Source organism: Centroberyx affinis, unplaced genomic scaffold (assembly GCF_046629955.1).
Source record: "Centroberyx affinis isolate AG114_WGS23_722 - 3 ecotype Tasmania unplaced genomic scaffold, CSIRO-AGI_Caff_v1 ptg002694l_1, whole genome shotgun sequence".
Classification (NCBI taxonomy): Eukaryota; Metazoa; Chordata; class Actinopteri; order Beryciformes; family Berycidae; genus Centroberyx; species Centroberyx affinis.
Window position 1 is genome coordinate 1 of NW_027280872.1, and position 14,493 is coordinate 14,493.

Here is a 14,493-nt window from a genome sequence, read left to right on the forward strand (position 1 = left end):
ATGTTCATTAAAGTTCAAGTTCAATATCTTTATTGTCCTGAAGAGAAATTGGTTATGCAGTCAGGTAAACACAAGGGTAAGGGTTAACGACATGGAATAAGCACTGTAGATAAAAACACATAAAAAACATACAAGCAACAGAATCCCTAAAATAAGATAATTTATCATTCAGAAAACAGTCCAGTAAAACTCCCTGTGAACATCATGTCTGGTAGAAGCGACTATCATGATTACAACTCCCTAGCATGTAAACCTTATAGTGAACACTTGCTGGTGGAATATCTGCTCATTAATGACTTGAAAAGTATATTTGAAAATCTCACTGACTGGGTGAGTTCCAAGACTTGAAGTTTTATACCGCTCAGGAAAGGCATTGCTGTTAATGATGATGATGATGATGATGATGATGCCTCCATTTGGAGCGCCACCAGCAGCCTTAAATCACATGCTAAGCAATATCTTGTTAGGGCTTTACACACTGCTGCCACCCAATGATACTTGAGATGAAATACAAGGGGCAGAAGTAGGTCACAGAATGTCACGCGTTGGAAAACAAACTGCATATCTCTCAGATTAGCAAGCAGCATGCCATGAGAGAGCGCACCAGCCAGGGAGATAGTGTATCTTTTCATATGAAGCCACCCTACACCCATAAACACCACGAACACACAAGCCCCATGTCATGCCACAGTGAGTGATGCTTCACTCATCTTAACCAATGCAACAAGTCACTAGCTGTAACCATTGGCTTAACATTACAGTCATTAATACACTCATTAAAAATGCATAAAGGGGATGTCCTATATTCTTAAACTGGGTTAGCATACACATATGCCGTGTGGTGGACACTTTATCCAAAGCGCCTTACAGTACTGTGAAGGCGTACAGTTTTAGCATGATTGGGAATCAAACCCCTAATTTTGGCAGTGTTGGTTCCAAGCTCCCATTCTGCTAGAGAGAACCACAGTTTAGCGCTGTGTAAGCCTGTATTTGTTGGCAGTTCAGTGCTGTACCCAGCTGAGGCCTCCGGGCTAGCATGCTAAGCTAACGGCCCCACCCCCCCCTGTTTTCCTCCCGTTTCATGTGTCCCTCAGATGAAGACGGCGTTGGCGGATGAGAAGAAGTTCCAGCAGCAGATCGTGGCCCAGCAGAAGAAGGAGCTGACCACCTTTCTGGATAATCAAAAGAAGCAGTACAAGCTCTGCAAGGAGAAGATTAAGGAGGTCTGCCATGTTTGTTGTTTTCCTCCTGCTCCCCGGGGCGAGCTCCTTTGTACGCCTCTCTCTCTCGCGCGGTGTGTGACACACGCTGCTGTGTGCTGTTTACTGGTGAATCGGCCCTCCTCCACACAAACATGCACATTCAGTACCTCCGAAGTGGTCTGTTGGAAGTTGCGTTGAGTCACCCTGCCTACTCACTATGTACCTACACATGTAACATACTCACACACACTCACAAACACACACACAAATGCACACACAAGCGCAGACAGTGTGCGTTTTGTGCGCCTCCACAACCTTGAAACTGAACAGAGTCCAGAGAATACTCCTGTGGGATGGGAGTGTGATACACTGTGTTTTCAGTTACAAGATAAGTGACCAAAATTAGGTCAGCACAGTTAAAAGAAAGCATCGCTGGCAGGGAGAGATATTTCCCACCAACTGAAGGCTGAAGCGGAATTAGAAACCACAGAGAGCGGGGATCAGGCTCATGTGTTAAGTGTATTAGCCCGAGCTGTAGATTACCTTAAAGCCCATGAAAGAGAAAGAGAACTCACAGTAGGGGGGAAAGATTTGGCAAAAATTATCTCTTTTTGTTTTTTTCAACCCTCCTCTGGCTATGAAAGTCATCTGTAGTTCGAGATAGAAGGTCAATTTAAGTTTGCCGTATGCTCTCACTGCGAATGTTTGATCTTGAGCATTGCATTTGAGAGAATTAAGTTGACATGGGGATGTATCTAGGTAGGATGACTCATTAAAAACACATTACAGATTGCATTTTTATTCAGACTACTATTCAGACTACTATTTAATATTATAGCCTTCCCCAGAACTGGCACAGTATTTGACAGGAATCAAATACTTGACAATAATTGCTTTCCGCATATCCAATCACTCATTATCTCAATCCAAGTCATTTTCTCGCCCACTTTCCACGATGGCTAGTACATTCCAAAATTTACCGGCCACTTTCTTTATTTCACCAGACAAATTGATTTTTGGAAGAGAAAGGAACCTTTAAATGATGGTTACCTTCCCAAAGTGTCTGGTAGAGTAGACAAACCTCCAGCCACAGTCAAAATTTACCAACATTTTAATTTCCCTCCAACATTTTAAGCTCCTCTCACCATTCCTCTCCTCTCCTCGATCTTTCACCCCTTTTCAGGAGATGAACGAGGACCACAGCACACCCAAGAAGGAGAAGCAGGAGCGTCTGTCCAAGCACAAGGAGAACATGCAGCATTCCCAGGCCGAGGAGGAGGCCCACCTCCTGGGGCAGCAGAGGGTTTTCTACGACAGGAACTGCCGCGCCTTCAAGCGCAAAGTCATGATCAAGAGGCACGAGTTTGAGCAGGAACAGATCCGAGAGGTGCGGAGGCTGTGCGCTCTTACTGACATCATGTGTGAAGTCTGGTGTTCACTTTGGTGTGACACATGCTCACATAACTCAAGTATAATTTATAGCAAACGTAAGAAATTGAAGCCATTTTTGTCCACATAGGCCCAAACCATCTATATATCCAGCTCAAGGACTCGAATTGAAGTGGGACCTCTGTTTATCAGTTGTTATTGTTTGTGAAGTTCGTGTGAACTTGGCCCCGCCGCCCTTAATCAAAATTTCAACACAAAACCAAAATATTTTTCTCAGCAAACGGGAGTGTTCCCTTACCAATTATGCCCATTGTTCTGCAGCGCTGCAAGGTGTTTCCCACTAAGTCTAAAGCAGATTACTGAGGAGTAAAGCAGGGCAACAATGCCATAATCTCCAAATCTGTTGCATAAATCTGGAGGAAGTATTAGGAGGTCCGAAGGCTTTCTATGGGCGAACACACCAAACCCTGAGTCACGTTTTAGATGATAGACTAAATGTTTTGGTTGATACAAAAAGGGAGGATTTAAATGTAAACATGTATGATATTTTATTGATATTTTCCACTGTTGATGGTGAGACTTGAACTATTGTTGTCATTGGATAATTGTCTAAACTTGCAACAATTTATGAACAGTGTATGCAATTGATTCCTAACAGGGAAAAAGTGAATGTCCCACTCAATACATTGAAGAAGATAAAACTACATGAACAGTGTCAATCAATAGCGCTCTCAAAGAACATCAATATCACCTTCTAAAACGATTCAATACAGGTTAGCTGTCCTCAAATGCACCTCACAGTCATCCATGCTTCCTTCCCCCCTCTTCCTCCATCTCCTCCTCCTCCTCCTCCTATCCCAGGAGCTGAACAAGAAGAAGACCCAGAAGGAGATGGAGCACGCCATGCTGATCCGCCATGACGAGTCCACCCAGGAGCTGGAGCAGCGGCAGCTCAAGACCCTGCAGAAGCTGCGCATGGACCTGATCCGCCTGCAGCACCAGACGGAGCTGGAGAACCAGATCGAGTACAACAACCGCCGCGAACGTGAACTCCACCGCAAACATGTGCTGGAGCTGCGGCAGCAGCCCAAGAACCTCAAGGTGAGTCGACCCAGAGGGGGTAAATTTGGCTACGGCAGTTGGAAGTTCCCAATCCAGGATTTGGGCGCAGTGGTTAATGGTATACAGACATAGATGCTTGAAAAGCAGGACTGGCAGACAAACAAAAACCTTTATCAACTTTGGTAACTAAATTGTGGGTTGATTTTTACAATTCTTCCGGTGTTGCTGAAAAGATAATTTGAAACCGCCTTAAAGATGGCGCAAGCTGTGAGCAATAGCTTTTGTGTTTTTTGTAGTTTTGATGAAACAGTGATGCAACATGGATGTAACAAATTAATGTGGAAAAAAAAAACAGCAAAAGAACATACAAAATGTGTCATCTTGAATGTAATTTTCTTTTATTGTGCTTTTGAGGATACTAGAACTATGAATTTGCCTGTGGCTGCATTGGATTTAGTCTTATACCTTGATATCAGTGAAAATCCGAGGGTTAACTTCACACCTGCAGAGTTTAGAAGAACGGCGAACTCCAATCCATAGGAAGGCTCTAAAACCGATCTAATCCTCTCACTCTCTCGCTGTCTCTCTCTCTCTCTCTGCCAGGCCTTGGAGCTGCAGATCAAGAAGCAGTTCCAGGACACATGTAAGGTGCAGACCAAGCAGTACAAGGCCCTGCGCCACCACCAGATGGAAGTGACGCCCAAGGCCGAGCACAAGACGGTGCTCAAGGCCCTGAAGGACGAGCAGACGCGCAAGCTGGCCATCCTCGCCGAGCAGTATGAGCAGAGCATCAACGAGATGATGGCCTCCCAGGCGGTGAGTCCAGAGGCAACTGGGAGCGTTGAACTTTTTTTTTTTTTTTCTCTTATAGTAACATCTGGATGAGATAATTGAAAATATGTGTTAAAAAAGAGAGAAGGGGGAATGATGTGGACAGAAATTTAAGCCATTGAAGGAGATTGTGAGGCTATTTGTTCTTTCTCTCCACCTGTTGCTTATGTTTTATATTTTTCTCTCCCTGCCTCGTCTGTCCTCATCTCATCATGTCTCGTCTTTCTCCAACGCTGTCCTCCTTCCTCTTCTCGCCCTCTTCTGTCTCTTCCTCCATCCTACTGTCTTTCTGTGTCCTGTCTGTTCCCATTACCCTCCCATCCTCTTCCCTCCTCCCCATCTCTCTCTTTCTGTGTCCTGTCTGTCTCTATTCCCTCTTTCTCCCCTCTCTTTCTCCTCCTCTTCCACTTTTGTGTGTCCTATCCATGTACCCCCTGACCCCCCCGTCCTCCTCCTCCTCCTCTGCCCGTTTCCCTCTCTCCCTCTCTCTCTCTCTCTCTCTCTCTCTCTCTCTCTCTCTCTCTCTCTTTGTACATCCCTCTTCCCCGTTGCGGTCCGTGGTCGGCGGTGTCAGCTGCGTCTGGACGAGGCCCAGGAAGCCGAGTGCCAGGCCCTGAGGCAGCAGCTGCAGCAGGAGATGGAGCTGCTCAACGCCTACCAGAGCAAGATCAAGATGCAGACCGAGGCGCAGCACGAGCGCGAGCAGCAGAAGCTGGAGCAGAAGGTGTCGCTGCGCCGGGCTCACCTGGAACAAAAGGTGTGGTGATGGTGGGGGTGATGGTGGGGGTGGGGGGGGGGGGGGGTGGGGGGGGGGATGGCGGAGGAGGCGCTCGTGTCATTTTAAAGGGGCAATAAGTAGGATTTTTACTGCCCCGTAGTGCGTCATATTTCTGCAGGGGGTCGATAGGGTTGTTGATCAATACAAATGACTCAACTTCTGGCCAGTATTCCCAAAGACGCTCCCAATCTCCTTCTCCCTCACCTAGTCGCATTTTCAACTGCACAATGATGGAGGACGGCGTTACAAGCGAGTGAAATTTCAGCTACAAAAGCTAAGAAGCTTCGTTCTCAAGCCAAATAAAAAGCAAATGACAAAGTGATATTATTATTACAGTATTATATTTAAATTAGCAAGCTAACTCGTCTCTATTGTGACAATTTCCATCTGCAAATGAAGGGCACAGGAGTGGGGTGTGAAGGGGCTGTGTAGGAGGAGACAAGTTCTATCGATGTGCAATTTCTACTGGTCACCAATAGAGATCGATAAAGCTCATAGATTACTTAATGCTCCTTTGGCATATAGACAGATATAGACGGTATGTGTAGATAAATGGGAATGGGTAGCAATACCAGAGACAGTATTTATTCTCTTAAAGAGGCTTTGGTAATAATTTCAAATATGAACAGGCCAGTTCTGGTTTGTGCACGCATGGATGCTTAAGCAAACAGGTCCAGATCCACATTTGCATACACCTCAGCAGGCAGGGAGGCAGGCAGGAAGGCATGAAAGCAGACCCAGACAGACATTCATGAGTTCACACAGACACACACACAGATTTCCCTCACCACAGGTGGTGATGAGAGCGGCATGCTTTCCTGCAGAGAGCAGACAACCGTTTCTATCCTACACACTCCTATTGCGGCGAAATCTCTAGACGTTCACATTGTTTTGTTATTACATCTCATCATCTATTCATAATGAGCCAGCTTATGTTAAGCGTGGCATTTAGCAGTTATTTTAAAATGAATGGGTATGAGGTACTAATAAGACATGGGGTTAATACAGTCTGTCAATATCTTAAGAGCTTGTTGCGAATACATGGAGAAGAAGATCGTATTGATTGATTAGTCTGAGGCGAGCAGAGTGTTGTATAACCCTTCCACTCCCCGTGAACCACTAGTGTCAATTTGAAAATGCACATGTCCTCTCAGATATTTGATATCACATCACTCAGGTGTAAATAGACATTTTTCTGTTGGTTTTTATTTGTCGTATTTAGTTATAATTCTACATTCTAATTCTAAACCCTTTCCTCATGTTGTTAGTTCTCTCCACACTTGTATTTGAAAATGCAGCTGTTGGCCAGGCTGGCTTTCATACTTGGTTTTATGATCTGCATTGTGAACATAGTTCGGTGAATTTGTTGCCCCCTCAAAAATGTTGGGCGCACTCCGCCCCTGGTGTGGACCCGGTCCTTTTTCATACGACCACCTAGACCATCTGCCGGGCATATCGGTGACACGAGACGTGATGAGAAGAGAGCGGCCGAGTCGAGGCGCTCTCATCTCCAAAGTGACCGACGTCATCGCCACAGTCTGGTAGACGGCGCTCCGACAACAAAGGAAGAGACGTTTGAAATGCCAGGTTCCTTTCGGGCTCCGTCGGTGCGGTGCGGTGCGAGCTGCAGGGGTGTGACGCCATCTTCTGGCTGCGGTCTGATCTGCACCCCGGGACCAGGATGATGTCATGGTTTAGAGGCACTATTGTCCTCGGTTCGGTTCACGGTCAGAGTCTGGAGTTTTCTGTGCATGCTCAGTAGTTCGGCGGATTGCCGTATTGCGCTTTGCAGTGCTTTGTCTGCACCTGTGGATTTATACACTGGTGCTGGTATGGTTATTCGGCTGGAAGAGACAGCAGCTGCAACTCCTGCCAGGAAGGAACCTTATTAATATACCTTAGTATACCTTAATGTACCTGTACCTTCTTAATATACCACATGCCCCAAAATGAAGTCTGCATGAACTGACAGATTCCATATTACGTCATATATCCAAGGTTATTTCTGTAAACTAAGAGGACTGAAATAATAATGAGACTTTGTGAAAAAAACTAAAACTGAACTAAAACTATCTTCTCTAAACTAACTAAAAGATAATAAAAATATACATTTACACTATATACACATACAATATACAAATACACATTTATACATATACACTTTTTGTTGATTTGCAGAGATATGAAGAGAATGGATTTTGGACGGAGAATTTTTGAAGTAGTCCCAACTTTGAGTTAGTGTAGGATGTATTTGAAAAATGAATGTAAATAAATTTCAATTTGATTTATTACATTATTACACAATAGCTGTAACCCCGCCCGTCTCTCCTTCCTCCTCCCGCAGATTGAAGAGGAGCTGGTTTCCCTTCAGAAGGAGCGAACCGACCGCATCAAGCACCTGCTGGAGCGCCAGGAGCGGGAGAGCGACAGCTTCGACATGGAGAGCATCCGGCTGGGCTTCGGCAACCTGGGCGCCCTGGACTATCCCAAGGACGACTACAGATGAGGGAGGGGCCAACGCCGCCGCCGCCATCTTTCTCGGTCCCGGGCGTCCGTCTGCCTCAGAACAACCCCCCCCCCCCTCTCTCCTCCTCCTCCTCTTCCTCCTCCTTCTCCCCCTCTTTTTGCCTGAACCGACCCGACAGCGCGGGTGTTTCGCTGCTGATGTCCTCACTCCAAAAAAACACACAGACACACACACACACACACACACACACACAAAAAACGGCTCCAGATTCAGTTACGGTGTCTTGTGTTTCCGGGCCGGTTAGAGCCGATGGCAGGTTCGAACGCCCCTCCCCTCCCCTCCCGTCCCACCCTAACTCCTCCCCTCCTCCCTCCCAAACCTCCCTCCCACCCTCTCATGGTGTCACAAGATGACAAAAAAAAAAAACAATGCTGGATAACTTCCTGTAGTTGTCATGTTTTTGTAAGAATAATGATAACATTGTCACAGTGTTCTTTGTTTCTTGTGCAATGATGACACTTTTGGTGTGACAAAAAGTGGAGAACAAGAGAGAAGGAGGGAGAGAAAAACGAGGGCAGTACGGTGAGCCGAGTCGCTCAACGACCATGCATTTTTTTATTTTTTTTTTTATTTTTTTTTTTAGAGGTGATTCTTTTTCTTTTCTTTCTTTCTTTTGTTTTCTTCCTGTCTCAAGCCGCGCGCAAAAAAAAAAAAAAAACACACAACAAAAAAAAAAAAAATCTTACAAAGCGAAAAACTCAACAAGCCGATCCTTCCGCAGCCGTTCTTTGGCGCTGCTTCTTTCAACACTTTTTTGGTATTTATTCATCAGGAAATTTTTACAAAAAAATTTGAATAATTTGATACTTTGAGAGAAAATGTCATGATGTACATACCGGTACGCTCAATAATAAATGTGACTCCTTTGAGTGAATTTGATTACTGAGGGGGGTGAGGATGAATCATGGTACTTCTCTGTGTATCGTACTGATTTCTCTGCACTGGCAGCCAATGTGAATAATACATGTGACACATGTGAACTCCGACTCCCAGCTAGCACAAAGGGCTTCATGGGGGGAAGGGGGGGGGGGACTTGTATTTTGTGTATAGAAGGATTTATGGAGAGCTTTTACTTATTTTCGTATCGTATTTTAACTGTTACTCAAATCAAATTTTTTAAAAAATGCTTTTTTTTCTCCCCCCTCCTCGTATAGTATTTGAAGTTCAGTAATCTGTCAATGGGATCTTTATTTGAATTTCTGTCTCAATCTTTTTTTTTTTTTTTTGCTTTAACCACAATTCTCAAGCTGTGTATTTTCTTATAAACCAGACCAGTATGATGCTTTATTATTGCATGCACTTTAATTTCTTTTCCAGGTTAAAAGAAAGCATGAATCTGTCAGAGCTTTTAATTATATTTGTAAATAAAGTGCTCATCACACAAACTAAGGACGTGTGGTTATTCATGTCTGTGATTAATTCCCTATCTACTGTTGTGTTTACTGTGTGGAAGAGCAAATACCTAAACAGCTGCTGATGAAATAAACAAACCAGAATATGATGCAATCAGGACAGATTTAGTACCTGAACACGCGTGTAAGTAAGTACGACAAGAGTGAAAATAATTTGTCACAGGCTTTTGAATCGACAAACTAGAACATGATCAAGACATTGTACCTTGAAACAAAAGCTGGGGAGTGAAATTCAGCAATACTGGTTTAACTGGAGCTGAGAACAACCGACAAATCCCCATCTCACGTTGCAAAGAGTGAAAAAAAAGCAAAGGGAAAATCCCAGAGAATTTGTCCAGTCAGCGAGAACACAGGTCACTGGGACACGGATCCATGGGACCAAACTGAGCAAAGTTCAGGGTAAATAATCCAGTCTAGAGTACTGACACGATCCTCAGGTCGACATCAAGTAGGTAAGTTTATCATCATGATCTTTACCAGAAACTTACAGCTAAATCATTCCTCAGATATAGTTACATCAAAGTAGACCAAATATAAATATATATGAATAACCATTCCATGTAATCTGTCCCAACAAAAAGTAAAAACAAAATCCACTGGACTTAAAATTAGGAGTTTTGAAATGAAGACACTTCGTCAAAACATCTTCAACTCTTAAATTTTCAGTCCAGCGGATTTTGTTTTTACTTTTTGTTGGACATCTTTCTACCTGGAAGACTGAAACAAATCTACAGACACGTCCCACGTTAAGGAGGGTGAATAAATGTTGTGGAGGGTCAAAGTCGGCCCGTGTGCCTCAGAGCCAACACATGATCAGAAAACACTTCCATAAAGAACACAGCCATCTTAGTGATCAACAGATTTATTGTGCATGATGAGGTCATTGGGAGGAAGTTGTTTTTTTTTTAAGTCAGTTAGTATGGATAACATGGGTAGGCAGCAGAGGAGAGAAATGCTATTCAGTGGCACACAAGAAAAGGCTTAGTTACTGTTGGGGGTTTTGCAGCTTTGCAAGAATGGGAATTTCCTACAGCTTGGGAATCCCTAGTGCTGAACGCTGTGTCGAGTCGAGTCTTTTGTTTCGTTCTACTTCCCGGCCAGCTGCTCGTACAGCTTGGGCACGTAGTCGTCCCACTCGGCCTGGTAGCAGGTCCCGGCCAGCGGCGCCCCCAGCCCGTACTTCTGCCTGAAGCTCTGGATCCTGAACTTGCCGCGGTTGTCTCCGGACCGGTTGGTGAGGACAGACTCGGTGCAGGACACGCTGCCCGACTGCTCATAGACCAGCCACACGTACCTGTGGAGACCTGAGGGGAGGGGAGAGGGAGGGAGGGGAGGAGGAGAGGGGAGGAGGGGAGACAGGCTCGGTTTACTTACTGTTCCACCAGATTACCGTAAAACCTTTAGAAGCTGCAGTTAAAACGAGAATATTCGAGGAGATATTGTTTAAGAGAAAAAGTGGCAAAGGTTGCAGATTTGCCAAACTCCAAACCAGTGGTTATGCATGAAACAGGTTCAGCAGATACATTTTGAGTGTGTGTGTGTGTGTGTGTGTGTGTGTGTGTGTGTGTGTGTGTGTGTGTGTGTGTATATTCACAGGAATAATTAGGCCGGTGCCTTCACAAGTAAATGAGCAATAGCAGTTTGGATTTCACCCTGACTTTCAGTGGGTGTGTCAAAATTTAGGATTTAGGATGTTCAGGTGAAAGTCACGTTCCCTTGTTGATTTCATTTACTAAAATCAACCTTAATCGTGAAAGGGAGGTGTAAATTACACGGACCCTGCAAGTTTCATCAAGTTAAATTTCAGACTTTAAATCAAAATAAACACGGAAATGACAACCAACTTTTGACCTAACAGAATACAGCATGTCTGCATGTCTGGGCTGATTACCAGAATAAAAGCCCACCAACAAATTACATGTATTTATTTTAGACCCGTTAAGGCCCTTCAGTTTAGACAATTTCAGTGAGTTTTTCACAACCTGCAGACATCCAGAATAAGGGGAGGAGACAAAGAAGGATTGTCACACACATTCTTCAAAATATGATGCAACTCATTAGGATGGTGGGTCTAATATTTTGTAAACTCAGTGTGCAACAGAGCCATATTCATGTTAACCTCAGAAACAACAAATCAGACTGTAAATTTGACTGTATGGGACATTTAGGAATGCACACATACATATCATCCTTTAAAAGAAGTTATGGATTGGTCAAACAAAGTGTTTCGCTGGCCCATCCCGCTGTGAATCAGATCAGCAGTATAACAGCTGCTTAGTTTTCTCCAGTAGTCGATTTGTAACACTGTCATCCTCCTTTCATCCCTCTTTATGGCACAAAGATATCATTTAATCAAGAAATGCATAAGCCACTTATTATTGATATGTAATCATTTTAAAGAATATAGCACATCTGGAGTTTACAGCAAATCCGAGGGCGGGGGGGTCACACGCACCTGCACTGATACGGATGCATGTTTTTTTATTGGTTGATGGCACAGCAAAACCTGCATGACACCTTGAGGATATTATTTTGGCTATTATAAATGGGCTGGTGGGCAGGTAGGTCTGCGGGACTACAGGTGTGAGAAACGTCAGGAGTCATAATGATTATTTTCTATAATTTAGCCTACACTGTTTGAAGTGGGGAAAAAGAGAAACGGAGATTAAACAAGAAATTACATTTTAACACCAAAATTATCACCAGGCCATACTTTAAGCTACATTTCATCTTCAGCGGGATGTTGCCAGGCAACAAAATAAATGGAAAGTCAAGATTAACCTAGTTTGAATTTTGTTGTTCAAGTGGCAGGTAGTCACCGTCAAAGGGAGGAAGTTCTTTGTGTGTCGTTCTCACAAAAGCCCAAATAAAATCTGACTAAGGATCACAGGACTTGGAGCACAAAGGTGTTTACAGCACTAGTATGTGCTGAATTTTGTGCAGTGGCTCCTAATTTGATTACTGCAATGCAGGGACCAACTCCAATTCTGAGAACAGTGCCTTGGTTCAGGGCATTGGCAGGAGTATCTGATACCTAACATCCCTAACTTGCATGTCTTTTGAATATAGCATTACCTTTGTGCTCTGACAATATAAACAAAAGGGTAAACAGCTGGTCCCCTACCCTCCATGCTGTCGCCACTATCAAACTGTTTGTCCCCACCGTCCCCCTTGAAATTTTTGTACAAATCGACAACTGGTTTTCTCTTACCTGTGCCCTTGGGAGGACCAGAGCCCACGTAGTCGGACATGACGCAGCCACTGGACACGTCGTTCCCTTTCATGTTGACCACCAGGAAGTGGTGCCACTCTCTTTGGGAAAGGCAAAGCACCAGTTTAGGATGGATATACTGTAGAATTTGTGTTTTGAAGTCAGAGATTATGTCGAAATAAGTCTTAATTTCAAAGAGTAAGAGTGCAAGAGACGTTTCAGCAGCGTCTGGGTTGAATGCTGAAATGTTTGTTGTACTCTTTCTGCTTGCAATTAAAAGACTAATTTCTGCACGGTTTCTGATTTCAGGCATAGTTATGACTGCAAAAGCCCTTTTTTTTTTAGCATGAATTCTGAACTGTCACACATGGCAGCGCACCAATTTTGCTTTTGAGTAGGTTATTCAGCTAGCGCAAGTATAAACTACAACACCAAGTATTTTCACGGTCAATTTCCCACCAATGAGAGCTTCACAGCTTTGTCCAAAACAACTGACTCCTGTCCTGCCTGACAGACAGACAGATAAAAGCTGGTGAACAGGTGTTTTAAGGTAGTGGTTCTCAACCTGGGGTCCGGGGACCACCAGGGGTCCTTGAGGGGATTCCAGGGGTCCGCAGCAAACCGATGAATCGTTAAACTTCAGCATTATTTCATTTACAAGAAGTTAACACAATTAGAGAATGTCGAAGAATGACAGTTTTGATCATAGTTTCACTGTTATCTCTCTACCTACAATACAGATACTACCTACGATACAGATATTCTGGACAAAATCATATCTGACAATAAAAATATTCTCAGATTTGGGTCTGAGAAACAAAATCTCATCAAATGGGGGTCCGTGGCTCTAATGTGGACTAAATTAGGGGTCCTTGATAGGCCTGACTGCTTCACCCCACCTGAATTTGGGGTCTTTCCTGCTGGGGGCGTCGGGGTCGGTCAGGGCCAGGGTGTACAGCTTACCGGGGTCACATCCCTGCCACTCAATGGCGGTGGGTCGATTCTGCACCTGGAGGGGACACAGAGGCAATATAACGCATTGACTTGAATCAGTTTGGGTATGATTATGGATCATGCCAAGTGATTGAAGACCAAGCAATAAAAGTGTCTGCTCCTGGAAAGAAGATAAGTATGAAAACTTTAACTTTGGATGGCTGGTTGCCCAAGATTTTTGGCTGTGACGCCGAGCAGTTTGCCTGTCTGCCCTTGTGGCGGCGCTGTTCGGCATTTTACATTGCATCCCCAAAAAGCAGACATACTGTAAATATTATGTAACGTTGACGAGACATTCATTGTCAGTGAACATTTGCAAGCATGCCGACGCCAAAGACATGTATGACCATGCTAAAACAAGTGTATTTCAGATGCATTTGATGCTCAAAAAAGCACGCTAACCTAACCGTTAGTGGCTGCGATGGTTAGCTTGGCTAGCTACGTTACGTTAATTAATGTTAGCTAACTAACCTGTGTTGGCGTGAGCACTTTACCGAGTTCGTCGATTTCAACAGAGCCATATTTAACGACCAGAGCTTGTGTGGGTTTTTCCTCGACTTCCAGCAAGGCAAGAGGCCCGGTCCACTGGCTTAAATCCACCGGCATTTTGACCAAATAGAAGTAGACCGTTTGCAGACGCTGTCTTTGCTTGCAGTTGCAGTGCACGCACACATAAACTACCGTTACCAATGCTGCGTTCAGGGCGTGTCAGTAAAAGCGAAAATCTGCTGACAGGTCGTTCGCTGAAGCTTGGATGCGTTCACGTGTTGGCACGCCCACACGCCACAAAATAATTTGCATTCATGTATTTGAAATCAACCATAAACAACCTGCAGCAGATATTGCTCGCTTTTCGTGAGCTGGAGCTGATTCTAGTTGCGTGAATACAACTGATATATATATATTTTTTTATTCCCCAGAACTACCAACATCGGTGGGTTCGCGGCCATGTTTACCGCCTGTGTTGACACATCTCCCAAATTGATGACGGCAAGTGGGGAGATATCAGAGCCTACAGAGAAATCAAACAGTCATACTTGTTTACCACAGGGAGGCTGCTATATAACGTTTTTAACCAGTGCGCAGCT

At 44.3% G+C, this 14,493-nt stretch overlaps 2 protein-coding genes across 2 annotated transcripts; one reads left to right on the forward strand and one right to left on the reverse strand.

The window, feature by feature from the left end:
* Positions 1-1,094: 1,094 nt before the first annotated feature.
* LOC139657486 (serine/threonine-protein kinase TAO3-like) lies at positions 1,095-9,811 on the forward strand (the record flags this gene model as incomplete). Its single annotated transcript, XM_071535356.1, has 6 exons — positions 1,095-1,223; positions 2,386-2,589; positions 3,453-3,692; positions 4,257-4,469; positions 5,059-5,241; positions 7,607-9,811. Coding segments are annotated over 6 exons (1,131 nt in total), but the record flags the coding sequence as incomplete, so codon positions are not given.
* A 102-nt stretch (positions 9,812-9,913) lies between these two features.
* pebp1 (phosphatidylethanolamine binding protein 1) lies at positions 9,914-14,095 on the reverse strand. The gene is made up of 4 exons (XM_071535357.1): positions 13,877-14,095; positions 13,312-13,421; positions 12,413-12,513; positions 9,914-10,505 (listed from the first exon to the last, which is right to left on the reverse strand). Exons 1-4 carry the CDS (start codon positions 14,009-14,011, stop codon positions 10,288-10,290), a joined length of 564 nt encoding a protein of 187 aa, XP_071391458.1. The 5' UTR covers positions 14,012-14,095; the 3' UTR covers positions 9,914-10,287.
* Positions 14,096-14,493: the final 398 nt, after the last annotated feature.

Excerpts from the sequence above, each read along its gene's own strand:
- pebp1 (XM_071535357.1), bottom strand. The coding sequence starts at position 14,011 with ATGCCGGTGGATTTAAGCCAGTGGACCGGGCCTCTTGCCTTGCTGGAA. Across the intron at positions 13,422-13,876 it reads AAGTGCTCACGCCAACACAG|GTGCAGAATCGACCCACCGC; the intron begins GTTAGTTAGCTA and ends TGTCCCCTCCAG. Across the intron at positions 12,514-13,311 it reads AGGAAAGACCCCAAATTCAG|AGAGTGGCACCACTTCCTGG; the intron begins GTGGGGTGAAGC and ends CCTTTCCCAAAG.